This window comes from Lutjanus erythropterus, chromosome 1 (assembly GCF_056507025.1).
Source record: "Lutjanus erythropterus isolate fLutEry1 chromosome 1, fLutEry1.hap2, whole genome shotgun sequence".
In the NCBI taxonomy this organism is placed as follows: Eukaryota; Metazoa; Chordata; class Actinopteri; order Lutjaniformes; family Lutjanidae; genus Lutjanus; species Lutjanus erythropterus.
In genome coordinates this window covers 27,199,874-27,222,766 of record NC_139317.1, presented here as the reverse complement: position 1 = coordinate 27,222,766, position 22,893 = coordinate 27,199,874, and the positions used below count along the sequence as shown (strand labels likewise).

At 38.8% G+C, this 22,893-nt stretch overlaps 2 protein-coding genes across 2 annotated transcripts; both read left to right on the top strand.

The window, feature by feature from the left end:
• The first annotated feature begins 2,488 nt into the window (after positions 1-2,488).
• eif3m (eukaryotic translation initiation factor 3, subunit M) lies at positions 2,489-9,208 on the top strand. Its single transcript, XM_084718412.1, has 11 exons — positions 2,489-2,646; positions 3,483-3,615; positions 3,756-3,894; positions 4,177-4,300; positions 4,498-4,592; positions 4,795-4,878; positions 4,976-5,075; positions 5,754-5,835; positions 6,705-6,848; positions 7,241-7,301; positions 8,961-9,208. Exons 1-11 carry the CDS (start codon positions 2,605-2,607, stop codon positions 9,082-9,084), a joined length of 1,128 nt encoding a protein of 375 aa, XP_084574538.1. The 5' UTR covers positions 2,489-2,604; the 3' UTR covers positions 9,085-9,208.
• A 5,413-nt stretch (positions 9,209-14,621) lies between these two features.
• On the top strand, positions 14,622-20,788 carry prrg4 (proline rich Gla (G-carboxyglutamic acid) 4 (transmembrane)). Its single transcript, XM_084718401.1, has 7 exons — positions 14,622-14,959; positions 15,105-15,221; positions 15,330-15,493; positions 15,576-15,603; positions 16,719-16,857; positions 18,456-18,650; positions 18,781-20,788. Exons 2-7 carry the CDS (start codon positions 15,119-15,121, stop codon positions 18,806-18,808), a joined length of 657 nt encoding a protein of 218 aa, XP_084574527.1. The 5' UTR covers positions 14,622-14,959; positions 15,105-15,118; the 3' UTR covers positions 18,809-20,788.
• The last annotated feature ends 2,105 nt before the right edge of the window (positions 20,789-22,893 follow it).

Below are 22,893 nucleotides of genomic sequence, written 5' to 3'. Positions count from 1 at the left end.
TTGAAATACACCAGGCACTTGACAACAGCTGTTAATCAGATAATGAAAGCCTCGCAGTTACACAAGCACACTTGTGGAGAAGCAGCTATAAATTCTTTGCCATGACAGCATACGAGGGCAGGAAGAGAGTAACGGTGGAATCTGGTACCAGGCACTTGCCTTCCCAATAGAATGACGCATCACACCAGCACTGTGGTGAAACAGTCCATCAGCCAGTTCCTCTCTGCATGGTATTTTAAGTCATCTATCCTGCTGAACACAACAGAGCTCAGTTCCCTAACACTTACTTCTAGGAGAAATATGTGACAAGCAGACTTTCAAGGAATTATGACATGGTATGATGTGTCTCTGTAGTCTATGAATCCCCTAAAATAAACATATTTTTATGACTGGTGAACTATGAGCTTGAGTGCAGCTTCAAAAGGGAAAATATGCCATGGTGTCTTTAGCCTACTCACCACCTCAAATGTCTGTAACCTGACTACATTGTTTCAGGGTGAACTCCTGCTCCACTTACCCTCTTCACCTCACTCACCTCAATCACCGAGTGACCTGCCATGGTAACAATCCACAGGATCCCACTTGCCACAGAGGCCCAACAAGCATACCCACAGGTCAGCAGGGGTGTGGTGGAAGAGTGCTGCCCTCTGACACTGACAGTGTTTCCGGGTTGAAAAGCTCTGAGCCAGGCCTGCCATGGTGGTCCACACACAGATGGGACTGCAGCTAAATCAGATAACCTCTCGTGGGGATCAGGTTCACCTCTGTAACTCTCATTCAAAACATCCAGGGTTAATCTCCTGGAGAGGAGATTGATATCTGGATGAGAAAGAATGAAAGATTAGGATATGGTTGTGGAAGTTTGGTTGACCAATAAAATTTAAGAGGTCGTCTGACCTCTGAAGGAAGGGGTTGCACAGGCTGAAGCTATGCAGCACTGCCAGACATATTTAGGTCCAGTAATTCATGGACATAATTGATTTCAATATTAAAAGAAAAACTGCACATTACACATACACAAGTAGAGCGCAGATTTCCACCAGGCAAAACATAAATAATATTTGGATGTAACTCCTTTGTAATCACCAAGATTTTGATTAGTAACTGTGATTTAACAGCATAATTTTCTCAGCAACTGCAACAGATTACAATTACATTTACGTTGTAATTTAATTACATCTAACTAGTTATTCTCCAACAACTGCTGGTATCCTATCAGACACTTGTTTCTGAAATTCAGCATATCATGAGTTATGGACAAAAATGCATTTTGCAGTGACCTTTGACCACCAAAAGCGAAGCATTTCATCCTTGAGTCCAGGTGAACATTTATGCCAAGTTTGAGGAAATTCCCTTAAGGTGTTCTTGAGATATGCAATCACAGTAATGGGACGGACATGAAGTCACAATAAAATTGACCTTTGACCTTTAACCATCAAAATTTAATCAGTTTATCCTTGAGATCTAGTGGTCATTTGTGCCAGACTTGAAGAAATTCCTTCAAGTCACAGATGGCTTACGCCTGACAGAGATAATAAAATAAAAAACACATGCACACACCCTAAACTATCTCTTATCTTGGCCCTACTGTAAAATCCATATCCATGTCATATGCAATGAAAAACCCCTGTATCTAACAGTACTCCAACACAGGGGTTCCCATATTCCCAAATAACATTAGCCTATAGATGCAGCAATGAACACATTTGGACCACTCATGGTTATTCTTACATGCAGTAGTACATTCATAGTTAATGTTTACTGCATCATACTTAGATGTTTTACATGGCCAGTAGTTGTTTGGATTTTATGCATCTGACCTTTTATCCAATGGGCTGTTGGTCTGCTGGTCAGGTCTTTTCCTTTTCATGTGCCCATGTTTGGCTCCTTAATTTCAGGAGCATGCAGCTTTGTGGCAGGTGTCAGGAGCCAGTCCAGGTCAACACTGACAGCTTATGATGTGATGAATGATGTTTTGACTGTCAGGGAATTAGAAAGTTGGGCATGGCAAATAAGAGGCCAGGGCCCTCACTCTGACCTAACCCATGCTGTCTCACCCATGTTCAGTAATCCATTTAATGTGAATTCCTCTCTCCTTTGTCCACCACCTACCATAATTGATTACACATTTAACCTCTGTCTTACTGACACTAATTTGCATTTCTAGCTTTCCTTTCTTTAAAGTAATCATCTCATTTCCCTACATGTGCTGGAACTCACAGCAATTTAATCTGACCTACCTGATTTACTATTCTTTTGACTGATTTAAGGAAGATCTCGACAGCTGGTTGAATTTAAAGACCTTAAGCTTGCTGGGACTGAGTCTGAGCATACCAACTCCTTGTCTTGACCATCAACACCACCAACACTGCCAACATCTTAACTGTGTAAACCCCTAACTTGGACGTTCTTCTGCTGATTGAAGTTCCTGTCGCTCCTGTGTCAGGTTTCATTTAAGCAGGCTAACATTAGGTTACTGCGGCTTTAACAGCATGACCCGGAACATGAACAGTCTCACCGGCGCTGGTGCCTTTTCTTTTCCGCTCGGGTCTCACAGTGGTGGGAGCGTGGATCTCATCATCTGGGCGCACAAAATCACCCAAAATGAGCGTGCCAGCGTTTATCGATATCACGGAAGAAGACCAGGTACGACCCATGTGTTTAAAAACTCATTTTGTACCCTTCCACCTGCGGATGAGGCGATCAATAGAAACTATCTAACCTGATAACTTAGCATGCTAGCTAGCTAAAATGCTAAGCGTTAATAGCCGCTGACAGGGACGGACGGAGCTAGCTAACGTTACATGCTGACATATGTGGAAGCACACCATCAGAAGTTACACGATTAAACTTACGTTTTTGGTGATTTATATGTCAATAGGCAGAAAGTCGTTGCTATAAGCCGAGATCAGCTCAGTGTACTTAACGGCTAACGGTGTTACAGATGGTTTCAAAGTTGTAACGTTAGCTAAGAATGCTAGCCGCTTAGCCAGGCATCTACATAAACAAAGGCGTAAGAAAATATCAAGCCGTGATAATCAAACCCTGCTTGCTAGATAACGACAGCTGATAATTTAACGAGATAACCAGATAAAAAAAAAACAATGGTTGGTTACTCTCCCCTATATGTGGCTTCAGAAATAATGTTGAGTTTGAATACATGACAGTAACATAGCGATTGATATCAGTGTACAAGAATTATGAAATGTCGCTGGAGCAAGCTTAAATGTTCTTTTCTAAGATTAAATACTTTACAAAATAGTAATGCAGCATAAGACTCCAATATTAGACAACCAATAACCAAATACTAACCTAACTCTACATCTAAACAGTTAAATCCCTGGTGCTGAGAACAAGATTTTGAATATATTGAATGATTATATTTACATATCTACACACTGTTACATATATGTGAAGCTTGTTACTCTTTGTGTTGTTAGGTTTTATTAAACCTCTAATTATTTTACTCTCTAATGTTCCAGGCCTCAGAACTGAGAGCCTACCTCAAGTCCAAAGGAGCTGATATATCAGAAGAGAACTCTGAAGGTGGACTTCATGTAGACCTGGCTCAGATCATCGAGGTGTGCGATGTTTGCCTCAAGGACGATGATAAAGGTAGGCAGTGATGAGAAACACACCTGTGTCTTACCCATGGACCATTGCTCATAGATTGGACAATAACAGGCAAGAGACCCTTGTGGATGGAGAGCAGTGTCTTATTGCTGATACCCCTCTCTGTGTGTATCACTTTGCAGACGTGGAGAGCGTGATGAACAGCATTGTGTCTCTGCTGTTGATCCTGGAGACAGAGAAGCAAGAGGCTCTCATTGAAAGTCTATGTGAGAAGCTGGTGAAGTTCCGTGAAGGAGAGAGACCCTCCCTCAGGATGCAGCTGTGAGTCCTTTAATTTTTTTTTCTTGTAAATCTATCCACCACAGTGCATCTCTTCATTGTCGTTTCCAAATTGCTGACCAAGTATACAGTTCAAATGATGCAAAATAAGCAGGCCATTGTTTTGATGTTAGTCAAGTTTGTGACTGCTGCTCTTAACAGCATCAACAGGCAAGAAAGCAGCTAACTTCCTATCAAAACAAACAGCATGTGGTGAGAAAACTGTTATAGAATGAAATCGTCATTTAAACACTTGGCTGTCTCTTTCATGTTTTGATGTTACAGGCTGAGTAACTTATTCCATGGCATGGATGAGAACACTCCAGTGAGGTACACTGTCTTCTGTAGCCTCATCAAGGTGGCCGCAACTTGTAATGCCATCTCCTTCATCCCCACTGACCTTGATCAGGTACATCTACTCACCCTGATAAACTGGAATAACTGACCAACACTGCCAGTCACATATCATATATTCCTTTGCTTTGAGCTGCAAACATAGCAAAAGAAAACAAAAGTTGTGTCACATTTTTCATATTTCCAATCAATCTATTATTTTTTTGCTCTGTAGTTAATGTATGATACGTATATGTTTGTGCTGCTTCTCAGGTGCGCAAGTGGATTATTGACTGGAATCTGAACACAGAGAAGAAGCACACACTCTTGAGGCTGGTGTATGAAGCTTTGGTGGACTGCAAAAAAAGGTAACTAAATATACAGTCAGATGTGTAAAAGTCTTATTTTGGTATGCACATAAATATGAATGTAAAGTCTTTATGATGTATAAATGAAGTAATAAATATTTGTTTTATGCATATACACACTTTAGGGACTGATATTGTTATCCTTCAAGTGGATGATCTCCACACAAGAGAGTTTTCAATGATGTATTTGTTTATTTCACAGTGAGGCTGCAGCAAAGGTGATGGTTGAGCTGCTGGGAAGTTATACAGAGGACAATGCTTCACAAGCACGTGTTGATGCCCACAGGTAAACTTGGAGACCCTGTTTAACATTTGTCATTAAGCCTTGATATTGCATACTTTTCCCCATACTTAGATAAATACACGTGTCCCTTATCTTTTAGATGTATCGTCCGTGCTCTCAAAGACCCCAACACCTTCCTGATTGACCACCTGCTCACCCTGAAACCTGTTCGCTTCCTAGAAGGAGAACTCATTCATGATGTGAGTACTGAATGATGTGCAATGCTTTGTGTCGTTAAATGCGTAAAAGACATCACCGGCATTGTCGGATATCTCCTAGAAACAGCAACCCTAGTAACTGGAGTCCCATTGATTTATGAAACATAATTAGTTGTTGAAATATATGCCTTTATGTCTGCCTTCCATAGCCAGCAAAGCAGAAATTTTTTCATCAGTCATTGTGACAACCCTGTCAATGGTGTATAAGGAAAAAGCATGGCTAGGTCATGTGATTCGAATTCTAATGCACACTGATGTGAAAGCCTCTATATGGGTTTTGGATGCATTTTTGATAAGTAATTTATTTGATGGCTAAGGCAAGCACAACCCAATATTTAAATGCTGAGCAGTTAAAAAGGTTGAATGATAAGCAGCAGGAATGCTTGTACATCACCAGATAAACAGGTTGAGACAATGAAAAAATATTTATAATAGGGTGTGTGCACACTATTATGTATGAGATTGTTCATGGGTCAACAGGTTTGCATTTCTAAATGTTTTAATAGGTTAACCCAATGTTCATTTCATTTATCTGTCTTATAACATTAAACATGACCTGATTATCATAACAACTTTGAGCCTGTATGAATACCAAGATGACCCAACAGTGTTTCTTCAGTCTTATAATTGTATTTCTCCCTCTTCTGACTCTCTTTTCAGCTGTTAACCATCTTTGTGAGTGCAAAACTAGCAGCATATGTAAAGTTTTACCAGAATAACAAAGACTTCATTGATTCTCTGGGTAAGTAGCTATAACTTGAGATATTACTTGCATTAATGAATAGGCACAAACACACAACATGTTTAAAAGTGCAGTACAGAGGTTAATAAATTAGATAAATTGCACATGTAGTCTGATTTCCATAAAAACTCATCTTAAACATAGTTGCTCAGTGATTTGAGTGAGTATTTTTGCTACTCATACTATATTTATAATTTGATAATGACATTTTATATGTGTGTCGTAGCTAATCTGTAAGAAAAGCCTTATTAAAATTTTACACCACAAACATACTGCTATTGCTATGTTGTTGACCAGAGTGGGAAATTAGCACCAAATATAAATGTGACAGGTAGATTTCAGACACAAAATAATGATTTCTTATTTAGTGGCTGGTAATTTTGAACATGTGACTGTTGGTTGTTGGCAGATACTCACATTTTAAAAAGTTAATTTCCCACTCTGACAATGATTGTATTTGAATATAATGGCAAATTTGACTCTAAAAACAAGTTCTGTATATAAATACCTACCTGGAGTACAAAAATCCAATTAAAGGCCATCTGAACCGCCTTCTCTGAGAGGAAATCGCAGCATCTCTACATTAAAAAAAACGGAGCCAGTATACTGAGCTCTGTTGACACAGTGCAGGAATGTGTGTGTGTCAGCAGAGTGTCTCTTTCTCACTACTAAAGGCTAAGCTGTAATTACAAGCATGTGTGGGATGGACTCTTAAAACAGACAGTGTGGAGTGTTGTTTGTGTTAATGAGTAGATTCCCTGACTGCATGCTCCTAAATGTAGAAACAATTATCATTGGGAAACTCCCTGAGTCAAGAGTAATCGACTGTGACTGTTTTGTGCTTAATGATCCTGCGTGTTGCTCTCCAGGCCTGTCTCACGAGCAAAACATGGCCAAGATGCGGCTGCTGACATTCATGGGCATGGCGGTGGAATTCAAGGAGATCTCCTTTGACACCATGCAACAGGAGCTGCAGATTGGAGCAGATGACGTCGAGGCTTTTGTCATTGACGGTACAAGCACTTCACCTCAAATTAATCTTAGCTGTCCACCTTTGTTTGTTGTATGGTCTTAACTTTTCATAAGCGACTAATGGAGGGAAAAAGTATTGAATGACTTTCCTGTTTGTACCAAAAAATGATCTGTCTTTCTCCTTTAAAAAAAAGAATACAAACGTGACCATAGGACAGAATAAAAGTGGGATTTTACAAACTACAGAAAGAAAATGGCACAGAACCAAGAATAGCACTCATAGTGTTTTGTGACTGGGATTAGTGTCCTATCCAATTTCATTTTCCAGGTGCATTCACTCTTAGAGCATTCTTGTGTCAGTGGTGTTTTTATTGCTTTCTGTCAAAGCTTTTGCTGTCCCTTTATTCCCTTCCCGTCTGCTTTTTATTTCTAGCTGTTCGTACCAAGATGGTGTACTGCAAAATTGACCAGACGCAGCGAAAAGTTGTTGTGAGGTAAGCACTTTAATCAAACTGTCATGCATAGCTTAACTGTGTTCAGTTTGAACTTAGTTAAGATTTGTATTAGAAAGGCAGTGGTGACAAATGTAGGGTTGTTACCAGCCGTAGGTTCCTAAGCAGTATGGTATTTGATTTTAGTCATTTCCAGGTCTGGATGACTGTGGGGAAAAAAAGAGAATGGAAAAACATTTTTGTGTCCAGTCTATTTCCCCTACTGTTTTCTAAAATATAACTTTCAGAATTTGTAAAAATGAATTGATGTAAGGCATACCACTGAACACGCACTCCTAGGCAGAGCTTCTCCTACACCTGTAAAAAAAAAAAAAAAACAGCTCTGCCCCAAGTGCTCTATAACTGTACCAGTTCCAGACACCCACCACCTAATTAATTTGAAAGAAAATGCTGCAATATCTTTGAATTGCATTATTATTTATAAAAGAGACTAAAGAATATAAGGGGAATTATTATAGAATATTAATTATTCAATATGTATACAAAAAAATAATACAAGTATAGGTAGCATCAGTTTGTTTATGTCCTCTTTGGGCAGAGATGCAACTTTCTGCCTAGAAGTGTGGACTGAATGCCCACAGTGGGTTATCTAAGGGCTCGTTTCACAATCCCAAATATAAAGCCTGGTTGGCTGAGGATTACAAACAGGAACATAAAGCTAAAGTTGAACCTTGTGTAAAATTTTCTGACATTGCCAACATGGTAGAGGCAGTAATTATAAGTCATAATCAAGGGCAAATGCACTGTAGTCTTATCACAGCATCTTCTGCACCCTGTGCTTTGTTTTGGCCCAACCCACTGTGAAATGAAAATCAACCACAACATCTCTACTCAGATGTCAAATATGGTCTGGAAATTTGAGTCTGAAAAGGATGGGATTTTGAAATTTAAAATGTGTAGAATCCTGCCAAACCAGACCTGATGCACTTTACTTGGATCATCTAAAACCTGTCCTTGGTGCTCTAACCAGTCCTAATAATGTTAGTGGCAGTACCACTGTACTGTTGTTGAGATTGCACCTGTAAGCAGTGTTTATTCATCTGTACTGTATTAAACATATGCATGTCATTATCTTTGACACATTTCCCAACATATTGTTTTGCAGTGCTTGTGGTTATTGCATCAAACGATATTTCGAAAAATAGGGACTTTCTTTTGTCATTCTGGTATTACAAAGTGAAAGCTAAAAGCAAAACTTAACTAAGAGAACTAAAATTCTGTTTATGTAAGTCAACTTGAAAGTCACATTCAGGAAATGGTTTTCTTTGCCTTTTGTTTTATCTTTTTCACTGTTCCTGTAATTATTAATGGTAGGCCAATACTAGACAGCAAGGATTGATTGCCTAACTAGTATGTGGATTAGATAGTGTGTTTCTGAATCTGATCAAATCAGTCTGATCAAGGATGCTATGAGTTTATTTGGTTCATGTCTGTATAGAAAGAAGAAAACATATTATTGATTGTAAATTTGCTTCAAGAAAATATTTTCTTTTTAATTTTGTTCAGGTGATGATGCATCTTTATTCATAGTTACATTTACTATACCTCCATATTTTATGTCCTCATAGTTGGAAGACATGACCTGGCTTGCATTTATTTTGTCAATTTAACATTCTTGCGTTTCTGTTTCCACTCAATCAGCCACAGCACACACCGCACCTTTGGCAAGCAGCAGTGGCAGCAGCTGCACGACAGCCTCAGCTCCTGGAAGGCCAACCTAGCAGCCGTCAAGACCAGTCTGCAGGCTCTGTCACCTTCTGCTTAATTCCACCTTAACCCGACTGTCTAGACTGCCTGACCCCCCCACCCCCATTCTTTTCTGCTCTCCAAAACCTCCGACTGAAATGATCAGCTTTTATATTCATCCAATAAAAGAACAGTGGAGATCACCTGTGATTTGCTTCTGTCTTGTTAAATAATAAAAAATTGCTGGACCTATTTTGAAGTTCACTAACTGTAATGTCATAATCACAGGAGGTTGTGTAACACTTGATGGACGATTTAAAATTTTGTAAAACAGCCAAAGCTTTACTATGCCTTAATGGATATTACATATACAGTATTATCAGTCTTTTCAGACAACTATCGCCACTAGTTTCCTTATCTTTCAGAAAGCCATGCAGTGACTTTAATGGGGGTGCGTCCTGTAGTGGCTTTCAACATCTGGTTCTAGTTAAAGGACAGCATGTCAGTAGTAGATGAGCTGTGACTCGGGCAGAGAAGTGGCCTCCAGTGAGAGGGTCACTCGTCTGGGAACACATGAGAGGTGACAAAACAAAATGAACTGAAGATGACCCTGTCTGCTGAGGTCAGAGCTGTATTACTGTAGCATCAACACTTACAGCTTGTGGCGTAGGCTGATTCACTGCCACTACAAATTTGAAACTGTCCACTGTGTGAATAGATACAGTTCAGCTGTAGTCAGCATGAGTCACTGCCTCTTGATGTGTCCGAAATGTGGAAAAACAAGGACCTCTGAATTCCAGTTTTAAAGCTAACCTTGCCCTTGCCCATTGATGTAAAGTAAAGTACCATTTATCTGGCACAGAAATCTGTTCTCAGGCACCGGTCCAAAGCATTAGGATGTGAACCCTAGTGATATATGGCCCAGGCATTAGGTGTAAAAGGGGTCCATTGGAGTTCTCTCCCTCTAGGGCTGTGATGAAATCAGCACAAACTGACAAAGTGCAGACTACTGACATTGCAGTCTTTGGATACCCACCCCCACCACAAATACACAGTGCTTTTTTTTTTTTGACTAATAAAGCCACAGCCCAGCCTGTTTACTTTTAATCTGATCATTCCAGCCCTGCCACTAAAATATTTCTACTCAGATTACATGGGCATTAGAGGTATACATTTATTGCTGCAGTGGATTCTTTTTCCTATCATAGCAGAGGCCTGCAGAGGCTCACTACTCACGTCTGTCCAGTTGTCCACAGGGAGCAACATCTCCAACTCTTATCAGCGGGTGTAAATCACAAAACACATTCTCAGGAGCATAACCTCATCACAGCCACCCGCAAGGTGGTGGAGTGTGGAGCAGATAGAAACAAATGTGACCAAGGCTTACCAGAATGTTTGCAAAGCTTTACATCTTGGTTTCCATCTCTCAGCATACGCTCCTTTTTCTCTGCGAGCAAACTCTCAGCTGCTTTTCTCATTCTGGACGGCGATCCCTCGCTCTTATTGTCTCTAATTTGTCTCGCTGGCTTGAAGTAAGTGTTTTGTGGATGGTCTGTCATGTGAGATGTCCCAGATGTAAATACTGCGTGCTGGGGTTCGTTTATCTGCAGCAAAATGCCACAACCAACCTCTTATGATAGCCAGATAAAGGTCGTTCTGCACTGTTCAGCGCTGAAAAGCAAATGAGAGCAGCTTAACTGGCCCCTTTTACACATGCAGACATGGAAAGTAACTTAATACATTTACTCCAGTGCTATACTGTTATACTTTTGAGTTACTTGTGTTACGTATTTCCATTTTCTACTACAAGTAATTGGGTATGAATGCTAAAAGTACTCAACTATAAGTTCTACAAAAAAAATTCTGCCCATTTTATTTATTTATTTATTTTTACATTTTACTACTTCCACATTTTTTCATCCAGCTTTTTGATGACTTTCAATTTTTGGTATTTTCACAATTTCCTCATGCAGTTTTTCCCTATTCACTCATTCATACTTTCAGCTAGATGTATTCATACCACTTCACTTGCTTTTTCATTCTGTTTAGCATCAACGTTTAACAAATCATAAAAAAAGACATCTTTCATACATTATTCAACTTTTAAAGTCAGCAGTGCAGTTCAACATCTAGCACTCACACCAGCAATTTCCTCAGTGCTTACATTCTCTGGTTTATACTTCTACCACATTTATTTTGCAGCAGTTGATAACAGTTACTTTTCATGTTAAGATTTTACATAGAAACCACTTATCTTATCAGAAACCACTTATCTTGCAAAATATGTTGCTCAAGTTTCAACCAGTGGTTTCCAACCTTTTTGGCTTGTGATCTCTTACAAAAATTCAGTGTCTAATTGAGTCCATTGACATGTTTCAGATGTCTATGAGTTGTTAGCATTTCCATCAAATGGTAACTACCCTTCTAAACACATTTCCATCTAAATAACCATTACATACCCAAAAGAAGTAAAATTATCAAATAGTTTACACAAAAAAACAAAGATTAAAGCATCATCAACAGTGGAACTAATTGTTTCTTATTTTCTATCCCAGTAGTTATGTCACAACCCTTGAGTTATAATTTGTGACTCCTTGGAGGGGCGTCACCCCTTGGTTGGGAACAACTGGACCAAACTAACCTAAATGTAAAAGTAAAAACAAACTCCACTTTGATCAGGTACAATATTAAAATGTTAACTACACTGTGTATTATTGTAAGTGAAGGATAATGCCCACTGAAGAGAATGGAAGGACATTTTCCCATTTATACCATGGCCAAAGGAAAAACATGAGGTCATTAGTTTGTATTTCCCTGCATTTTGGGATCAAAATATAAAGCTTTTTGATATAATGATATGTACTAATCAGGCTTGGGTCAGATTACTTTGAAATTTGTATTCAGTCACTGAATACAAATTGCATGAAGATTTTTGTCATTAGTAAGGTAATCCATTGGATAACAAAAAATATCTATATAATCTAATCTGAATACTTTTGGGTGATTTCAGAATCAAACATTGGAAATATTGCACTTTTTTGCACGAATAAAATGCATTCTTGCTTCAGGTTCTTGTTTAGTTGTTTAACTCTGAGTTAATAGAGCATTGGCTATCATGAAAACAAGTATCATAATTTTCAAGTAGTCCTTGATAATGTAACTATATTCTAAGAATGCATTTTTCAAACATAATCTGGGTTGATTGAAGTTAACCATGTTTTGTAATCTGATTATATAATCCTGATCGCATGTAATCCATTACTCAGTAAAGGGCCATTATTTCTCTGCAACAAGCACTTTTACTTTTAATAGAGTATTGTTACTTTTACTTAAGTAAAGAAAATTAATAATTTTTCCACCACTGGCCACAAGCTGTGCCCGAGCAACAACACCACTGTGTGAGCTGATGCAGAACCACATAAATTCCCCACCAGTGACACACTATTAATCACTATAACACTGATACGGCAGAATGTGGTGCAAGGTGGCAATATCATCTGACATCACGCTCCAGATAAAGCCTAAAATTTCTCTTTTTTTTTTTTTTTTTACCCCTGTTCATCATATCAACATTCTTTTGGGAAAATGTAAGACTCTGACAGTGTCCAGAGATGCAGACGGTACACGAGAGGCACTCACTCTCACTGCCCTTCAATTAGCACCATCCAGTAGTCAGCCAGATAATGTTCAATTGCATCCTATCTCTGCTTTAAATAAACACTGACCAAGAGGCCCAGAGGCTCAGAGACAGATACGTGTATTTACATGGAGAGTGTGAAACATAAACACTTTTATGGAGGATGGTTTGCCAGGCGGAATGGGAAACTTTATCTTCACTGTGTTGTTGCATGTTTACTGTTTGTGATGTCTCTAAAGTTGCTATAGTCACAGTTCTTTGCGGTGGAAAAAGCAAGACTACGTGTATTTCATCACAGATGTCTCCTTCTGAAAATGAGTCAGTGACAGCCCATTACACAACCTTTTGCCATACAAGGCCTGTGGATGGTCGAGCGGTCACCAGCTCCTGTCCTGAGCTACCGAGAGATCTTGAGAGAGGAGGTTTAGTACTCTTAAAAAAGTCATTATGACAAAACCTATGATGTCAGTGCTGAAATGGAAAAAATGTGCAAATACAGTTAAAGGCCTACTGCATTAATTTAATTGTTTCCCCTTTTTTAAGTTAGTATTGTTTAGTACAGTAGTTACCAACCAGTCAGTCCAAACCCCCAGTAGGGGTTACCCAAGCGTCACCAGGGTCATGAGGCCATCTTGATTTTAATGGCTGTAAGAAAACGTAAAAAAAAAAAAAAAAATGCATAGTGGGCCAACAGCTCAGCATTTCATTTATTTCTGTGAAGAAAAGTAAAGTTTAGATTATAACATAAGATATAAACTTAATAAACAATTGTACAAGATAAGGGTGCTGTGAAGACCTGAATGCAAGCTATATTCTTTTCTTTCTGTTAAACAGCCTCATCCTGCTGTAGGAAGCAAAGAAGAAAACCCTGAATTTGTACAAAAAAGATGCCCATTATGTTATGATAAAAAAAAAACATAACAGATAAAGAATTAGATAAAAAATCTAGGAATATCAGGATACTAATGTCTGATACAATATTAACAGAAAATAATCTGCTTTAATTTATCCAAATCACTTAACACAAACCTTCTGCTGTTGTTGCATTCACTATTAACTGTACAGGTTGTTAGTTGTTCTGTAGTGTTATTGTTATATATTGAATATAATATTAAATATGCATAAAATATTTCACCCATTTAGGGGTCATCAGTTTACTTAGTAATAGAAATGGGTTTTTTAAAGGACAAATACAGCTAAAAGCTGGTTTAGTACCATGTAAACACTATGCTCATATAATACATATGGGCCTATGGAGGTATTTTCTGAGAGCTAGTGTGTTAAAAAGCCTTTAGTAGTAACCATTCTTTCCATCATTTCTATCCATTCTTTTTTTTTTTTTAAGAAGAAGAACTGTATCTGTGTTGTCTTTTTAAAACAAAGAATATGTCCTCTTTTCCATTTTAGATATTTAGTTGCTGCTTTTTCCAGTGCAATTTTCTTTAAAACAACAGTTAAACAAAGTGTACAAGTATCAGAGTGTACAGATTCCAACCTCTACAAAGAGCAGATATCAATCAAATTAAATATAAAATATTTAAATATTAAATTAAATATTAAAATAAACTACCTAAACATGATAACAAACAATAAATTCAATAAAAATTAATGTACCTTAATAAGGAGCTACAGAAAATAATAATTCAGACTATAACAATCCAATTTTGTTTGTTATAAAGGCCAATGTATATATTAGGACTTCGAGATTCTTGCCTCATATATAGGGTCAATTGCAAGAAATTACAAGAAAGAAATTTGTCACGTAATACAAACATTTATTATTACATTATTCCAAATGACTGGGCGTTGGGAGGAGAACATTTGTGGCATCTGAGTCACAAGTCAGATGATGAATGTGTGATATTTAAAACCTCAGTGTGAAAAGAGACCTGCTGGAAGTCCTTTCATTTTCGCGGCTTCAGCTGCCACCTAGCGTCCACATTTTACTTACGTCACTCATCATATTATCCAGGTAGACGTGATCGATTAGTTGAGTCTTCGCAGGTAGTTGAGGAAGAGCCGAGGCCACATCTGTTTGGAGTAAACAAAACCTTTTTTTTTAACCCACCGGTAGCTGTCTTTGGCTCTTAGGGACTAACTCAGTGACAGTTTACTGTGTTTTAACTTTTTTAACGATGAGCTGCGTTAAAGGTTTTCGACAGAAGTTGCTGAACAGAGTTTTGTGACAATCTATGATCGTTTCCTGACTCATCTTATCAGCGTCGAGGCTTGGACACGTACCTACCGCCCCTTCAGACAGGTTTCACTTTGTCGGTGTTGAACTCTACTCGTCATTATGCGCCGCTTTTCATCATAGGTAATGTAGACTGTAGGTATAGGCTGCTGGTTGTCATTTAAAAAGTGTTTATGTGGTAGTTTTGAAAAAGCTGGGTGTGTTGTTGAAGGCACTCTGCCCTCTGTACCGCCAATTAACTAACGCCACACCCGCTATCTGCGAGCAGGTGCAGCCGTGACCATGTTGTTTCACCTGTTCATACTCCTTCACCTGCTCTCCTGCGGACACCTGGCCTGTGTGAGGAGGTTACTGACCACACATGAAGGAGCGCAGGACCAAGAAGGTGAGATATGTTGATGAATATGTCCACTTTTTTAGAGGCTGCACACACACACACACACACACACCTCCATGAGGTTTCTTGTTAACCATCTGTTTGGACACTTCCCAGTGTTTGTAGATGAGGGGGACGCAAATTCGTTCCTGGGTCGCCATCTGCTGTTCAACCGGTTTGACTTTGAGATTTTCGTTCCTGGAAATCTGGAACGGGAGTGTTATGAAGAAATATGTAACTACGAGGAAGCAAGGGAGGTCTTTGAGAACATCCCAGCTACAGTTAAGTGATGCTGCTCATCTTATGACCATAAAGACGCATTACTGCAGGCTTGTACCCTACTAATGACGCTTTGTCTTGCAGGATGACTTTTGGAAGGAATATACTGCAGGTAAGAGCCTGTTACTGAAGTCATTTCAATTTTATGTTGTCAAACAGCATGACCAAACCAGGGGTGCTACTATTAATCTGCCAACTATTGTCACAATTTAGTCCAGTGGTTTTCAAACTGGGGTCAGGGGACTTTTATTAATCTTTTTTGAAGTTGAAACAGTGTGGAAAGAAATAGGGTTGGCTTGGTTTTGATTTATTGTAATTCATAGTGATTATAATGAATAGTCAGTTGTAAAATGATTTAAATGATTAATTGATTATTAAAATAGTTGGCAAATAATTTTCTTTTGATTGAAGAATTTAGGTTTTTAAAGTGGGAGGCAGGCCCCTCCGGAGGAGTCCAAACAGGTTTTGTGGAGGCTCAGTGAAAGGAAGTGAAAAAATATTTAATTAGTTGTCAAAAGGAGATCACATAGAAAAGCCTAAATGTGTGTTTCAGTTGAAGAGATGCTTCAGAGATACAGTTTTGAGCAGTTTTACTGTTTTTCCCACTTTCTTAGAGTCAGAAACTAATAGATGCTTTTGGAGAGACCCTTTTTTATGAATGTGGTGTAGTCTGACATTATGTCAAACAGCGACATTAGGTTATTTTGGCTCAGCTACTTAGATCAACTAATCTAATCATGATCTCATAGACATCCAGGAATTGAGCAAATCTAAGTAGGTATTTTCCAAGATTTGTCCGAGGCGAGGCCCACAGTCTCAGACTTTGAAATCCCCTTGACTAGTAGTTGCAGCTCTAGACCACAGCAGTGTACAGGTATGTGTTTTTAGGAACACTTGTGTTGAAGCAGAGATAATTATGTTACTCAAAACCTGTTTAACCACTTGTTCAACAGCACACAGTAGCTTTGGAAATGTTTGTTAGTTTTGCAGCCATAAATGTTGCTTAAACTGTGGGTCACACATTACCTCTGCAACCCTTATTTGTTTTGCATTAATTATAAGGACTAGATCAGAATAGATCTGCTAACTGTAGAAAACCTAACTGTTCTTCACTTCTGCTCTCGAACCAAAGAATCGATATCAGGTGAAATAGAGGAACCACCCTGTTATATTCAGGTCAGCTACTTTTTATAATGCCATACAACTCACTGCCATTCTGATCCACAGATAAGGACAAGCGCGGTCGGGTTGATGTGACGTCTCTTTTGGTGGGACTGATCGCTGGTGGAGTGGCTCTTGTCATTGTTGGCCTCCTGGTCTGGTATTTCTGTCAAGGCAAATGCAAGGACGACTTAAGCCGCACAAAGTGAGTGAGAGGGACTTTATTACTATTAATGACAGCTGCATTATTCCTGCACACTTTCACTTTAGCATAGGATTACTGCTACCTTGTAGCTGAGGTACTGCCAAGGCTGTAGACACTAGCACAACTCTTTTACTCTGTAAACCAGGTACTTACAAACTGACAGCATATACAATAAACAATATTTCAGAGCGTGGACATAGGCTGACAACTCCAACTCAGATTTTTCCAGTATAAATTGATGGTTCTTTTGTCCAGTGTGTTTTTTTCTTACCAGTTCATGGCTGAAATGATTAGATTTCTCTATAAAATAAAAAGGAAACTTTCTGTTACAATTTCCTATAACCGAAGGCGACATTATCAAATTGCTTGTCTGACAAAAGCGAAAAATATTCCGTTTACTACCATGCATGACAAAGAAAAGTGTCATATATGTTTTACATTTGAGAGGTTGGAACAAGTGAATGTTCAGTATTTTTGCTTGAAAACCTAATGACATGTACAAGTCAGTTATCAAAGTACAAACAAAAAAAATTGTGATGCTGTGCAAAATGTAAATAAAAACAGAATGCAATAATTTGCAAATCCTTTTTGACCTCTATTCAATTGAAAATATTACTATTCATAATATTAGTTTTGTAAACTTGATGCCTACAACATGTTCCAGAAAAAGTTTGGACAGGGTCATGTTTACCACTGTGTGACATCATCTTTTCTTTTAACAACACTCCGTAAACATTTGGAAACCGAGGGAAATTCTTTTCCATTCTTGCTTGATATACAACTTGCTCAACAGTACAGGGTCTTCATTGTATTTTGCGCTTCATAATACACCACACACTTTCAACAGGGCACAGGTCTGGACTGCAGGCAGGCCGGTCTAGTACCCGACTCTTTATAACACATGCAGATTGTGTCTTGGCATTGTCTTGCCAAAATAAGTAGGGACGTCTTTTGGAGCAGCACATGTTGCTCCAAAACCTGTAAGTACCTTTTAGAATTAACAGGGCCTTCACAGATGTGACAGTTAGCCCTGCCCTGTACACTAACACACCAACATACCCTCACAGATGCTGGCTTTTGAAGTTAGTGCTGGTAACAATCTGGATGGTCCACTTTAGTCCAGTGGACACAATGTCCAAGATTTCAAGTCAACAACATTTCTACATATTGTTGACATATGTCTTTCTCTTTGCATGGTAGAGTCTTAACTTGCATCTTGTCCTTGTACTGCATTCAGTTGAAGAGAGGTTGAAAAAGATTTGCAAATTACTGCATTTCTGTTATTTTATTTGTTATATTTTATTTACATTTTACACAGTGTCCCAACTTCTCTGGAATCAAAGTTTTAGTTGCTGATTAATATTCTATGAATTGACTAATCAATTAATGCATTAATTGCTGAACTTCTGTTCTACAATATGTTACTGCTTCTTGTCACATCATGTAGCCTACTGTACACGTAGCACAGTGGAACCTATAAATGCAATGTTGTGTGCACAGTTGTGTAACAAGAATTAAGTTAACCTTAATACTTGGAGGTATTAAATAGGCCAAAAATGAATGATGTAATATGTCTGTCTTCTACACTCCTGTCACAGCTCCATGCGGGCGCGACCGAGGAGGAGTAATGCTACTCTAATAATGCGACGGCTAGAGGAGGTGTCCTTACAACCTGTGCTTCCACCTCCACCACCTACATCTATGGATGACATTGACCCACCTGGGCTACCGTCCTATGAGCAGGCAATCGCTAAAAGTGGACAGCACGATGCCCCACCTCCTCCCTATCCTGGGTATTTGCATTTGTAGTTATATCACAACTCACTTTTCAAGTTTTTCTCGTAGACACGAAAGCACAATGCAATCACAGGTGGAAAATTCATGCATATTTTTTCTAACTTCTTTTTGTGTTTTTGGTTTTAGCTCACGACATGGAAGTATTCGGCGGTAGTATCTTCAGGACAACATATCAGCATATCTGTCAACATTAAGCAGACAATTTACAACTAACATTTACACTGTGCTGCTCTGCTTTACCTTGTATACCAGTTTTTTCCTCATAAGATTTTAAACAGTGCCTTATTCCTTCTGTTTATAGCTCTGATTAACCTTTTTTTTCCCACTGAAAGATTTCTAATCTTTTTGGTCTGTTGGTGTACCTTTTCCTTAGCTGTATAACCTTGTCAAATTTAAGCTTCATTTTTTCTTAACCCGTTTGTGCCAATATATAGTTTTGTGGTAACCTTTTATGTGATTTTGCTTTGTAACACGTCCCCAACCGTCTGCTGATTAAGCTTTATCAGACATTTAATAAGCTTTATGTACCCTGTTTGCTGTTTTTTGTCTGTGAAAATGAAGAATCAATAATGTGATGGATTCGAGAGCTTTAGGCTGGTGGAATATGTAAACCATTAAGTACAGCTGGGTGATATGGCTTATAAATAATATCTCAATAATTTAGGCTAGTCTGTGATATACAAGATATATCTTGATATACACATTTTCTTTTAATTAAGACACTGACTGGGCTTGGCAATATGGGCAAAATCAAGTATGTCAATATTTTTGACCAAATACCTCTAATGATATTACATCAGTATTGTAGGCATGACTATAAGCGCTTTTACAAAATATTACACAGTGAGATTTTTGATAAATAATCCTAGTACTATGGATACAATGACTAAATAGGTAAAGAAGAATAATAGAACAACTAGAACAGTCTGGTAGGTTCAGAAAAGGACATCAGCCTTAAAATCCAGGAAAAGACAACACTGATTCCATATCACAATAAAACAATATTCAAAATCAATATCGAGTCTCCTATCATGATATTGATATAATATTGATCTATTGCTCAGCCCTACTGTTAAGCAGCAGTTGCTTTAGACAGCATATGTAGACAGTCTGAGAGCATAATTATGGTTGTGTTTCATTACATGATAAGTATTAATTTCAATTGAAGAGAGGCACACTGATTTGCGTTGTTATGCAGCTTTCGGTCTCCTTCAGAAGGAAAAATAGCAATGGCAAAACTAATTTAAAGGACCAGTGTGTAAGATTTGGGTTGATCTCTTGGCAGAATGTGGCAGAAATTGGATGTAATATTCATAAATGTTTTATTAGTGTATAATCACCTGAAAATGAGAACTGTGTTTTTGTTACCTTAGAATGAGCCGTTCATATCTATAGAAGATATGACTCCTCTTCCACAGAGGCTGCCATGTTCAACCTTTATCTCTACAGACGCATTTCATGTTTTTGGTGATGTTTGCAGCCACTGTAACTACTACTACATGCTTGGAAGGGGAGAGTGAGGCGAGTGGTATTGAGTTGGTTGCAGTCTACAACGTCACCATTAGATAACTCTAAATCCTACACACTGATCCTTTTAATGGCATGATGGCTAATATTTTTAATATATTTAAGTGTTTTTGATGCTCTGGTCCATCTTACTTAAGATTAACTTAAGATTTACTTTGTACTTTCAGCTGTATATCATCATCTTTTACCTCTCTTTTTAAAATGTGCACATTTTCTTGCTGCTTGATAAAGTTTTAGTGTGTCAGGAAATGTATGCTTGTGTCACCAACTAATGAGATTTCTCTTCTAATGTGTGAAGTCATTTTTTACTTTCAGTATCTACATTATGGTTGGTTATTATCAAAGGCAGTTTTATTTTACACTTACTTCAAATAACTTTTTTACAATCACGCAAGAAAATTATACCTGTGATGAATGTCATCATTTGTAAGGGATGCAGCACAACTGTAATCTGAATGAGCGAGCCTGTTGGACGCTGTTGTCCCATTTTCATCATGACATTGTGAGAATTTCTTGAGTGCTAGCATTATTGAGGTTGATCCGAAGAATAACTACTTGAAATGAAAATCTTTTAAATATGTTTTAAATAAAATTGATATTTTAATTATTTTTTGTCTCATCTCTCAACTGTATCTGAGGATGTGTACGTGTGTGCATGGTGGATCTGTACTCATTCTCACTTAATTTTCAGTTTGAATATGATCATCTTTGAGAGTTTTTCTAAGCTATATGAAATTAAAATTGTATATTATTATATTCTGAGAAATGCAACTGTCATTTCCAAAGCGCAAAGCAGCTAGATCTAATGTACACTGCTCAAAAAAATTAAAGGTATACTTTTTAATCAGAGTATAGCATCAAGTCAGTTAAACTTCTGGGATATGGATCTTGTCAGTTAAGTAGAAGAGGGGGTTGTTAACCAGTTTCAGCTGCTTTGGTGTTAATGAAATTAACAACAGGTGCATTAGGTCAACAATGAGACGACCCCCAAAACAGGAGGCCACTGACATTTTTTCCCTCCTCATCTTTTCTGACTGTTTTTCACTAGTTTTGCATTTGGCTAGGGTCATTGTCACTACTGGTAGCGTGAGACGATACTTGGACCCTACAGAGGTTGCACAGGATGCACATCCAGGATGGCACATCAATGTGTGCCATTGCAAGAAGGATTGCTGTGTCTCCCAGGACAGTCTCAAGAGCATGGAGGAGATTCCAGGAGACAGGCAGATACTATAGGAGAGCTGGACAGGGCCGTAGAAGGTCCTTAACACTCCTTTGTGCAAGGAGGAACAGGATGAACACTGCCAGAGCCCTACAAAATGACTTACAGCAGGCCACTGGTGTGAATGTCTCTGATCAAACAATCAGGAACAGACTTCATGAGGGTGGCCTGAGGGCCCGACGTCCTCTAGTGGGTCCTGTGCTCACTGCCCGGCACCATGGAGCTTGATTGGCATTTGCCATAGAACACCAGAATTGGCAGGCCCGCCACTGGCGACCTGTGCTTTTCACAGATGAGAGCAGGTTCACCCTGAGCACATGTGACAGACGTGAAAGGGTCTGGAGAAGCTGTGAAGAACGTTACGCTGCCTGTAACATCATTCAGCATGACCAGTTTGGTGGTGGGTCAGTGATGGTCTGGGGAGGCATATCCATGGAGGGATGCACAGACCTCTACAGGCTAGACAACAGCACCCTGACTGCCATTAGGTATCGGGATGAAATCCTTGGACCCATTGTCAGACCCTACACTGGTGCAGTGGGTCCCGGGTTCCTCCTGGTGCACGACAAGGCCCGGCCTCATGTGGCAAGAGTATGCAGGCAGTTCCTGGAGGATGAAGGAATTGATGCCATTCACTGGCCCCCACGCTTGCCTGACCTAAATCCAATACAACACCTCTGGGACATTATGTTTTGGTCCATCCGATGCTGCAAGGTTGCACCTCAGACTGTCCAGGAGCTCAGTGATGCCCTGGTCCAGGGAGATACCCCAGTACACCATACGTAATCTCATTAGGAGCATGTCCCGACGTTGTCAGACATGCATACAAGCACGCGGGGGCCATGAAAACTACTGAGTACCATTTTAAGTTGCTGCAATGAAATTTCAGCAAAATAGACTAGCCTGCCAAAACATTTTTTCACTTTGATTTTCGGGGTGTCTTTGAATTCAGCCCTCTGTAGGTTGATAATTTTCATTTCCATCAAACAACGTATCATCCTTCTCTTCCTAACACATTACCCAGTTCATATCAGTATAGATGTGCAGCATGTTTTTTTTCCCATTGAGATCTGATGTGTTTTCAAAGTGTTCCTTTAATTTTTTTGAGCAGTGTATTGTATTGTCAATCAGAAAACTGAATGAATGGCTGCAGGCCGTTGTGTTAAAGTCTCCACATGAGGTTATCTTATTTTAAATGAATAAACATACAAACTTCTTGTACCAAAACACAAAGTGCACATCATTAACTGTAGGCTACAAAAGAAAATTCAACAGCACCATCATGCCAACATCTCACCTGCTGTATGCCTGAAGCTTTTTTATTTATTTATTTTTTTTTCTGTCTACATTCATTCTTCACTCATTCTTCCTTGGCGCAAGGGTTTTAAACTGGGGTTCAGGAACCAAAAAGTGGTCCTTGAGTAGGTTATAAGAGGTCCCCAGCAAAAGAAGGAATACAATATTTTAACTTATTTCATTTTTTTGGAAGT

Excerpts from the sequence above, each read along its gene's own strand:
- prrg4 (XM_084718401.1), top strand. The coding sequence starts at position 15,119 with ATGTTGTTTCACCTGTTCATACTCCTTCACCTGCTCTCCTGCGGACAC. Across the intron at positions 15,222-15,329 it reads AGGAGCGCAGGACCAAGAAG|TGTTTGTAGATGAGGGGGAC; the intron begins GTGAGATATGTT and ends GACACTTCCCAG. Across the intron at positions 15,494-15,575 it reads TTGAGAACATCCCAGCTACA|GATGACTTTTGGAAGGAATA; the intron begins GTTAAGTGATGC and ends TTTGTCTTGCAG.
- eif3m (XM_084718412.1), top strand. The coding sequence starts at position 2,605 with ATGAGCGTGCCAGCGTTTATCGATATCACGGAAGAAGACCAG. Across the intron at positions 3,895-4,176 it reads CCCTCCCTCAGGATGCAGCT|GCTGAGTAACTTATTCCATG; the intron begins GTGAGTCCTTTA and ends TTGATGTTACAG. Across the intron at positions 7,302-8,960 it reads CAGCGAAAAGTTGTTGTGAG|CCACAGCACACACCGCACCT; the intron begins GTAAGCACTTTA and ends CCACTCAATCAG.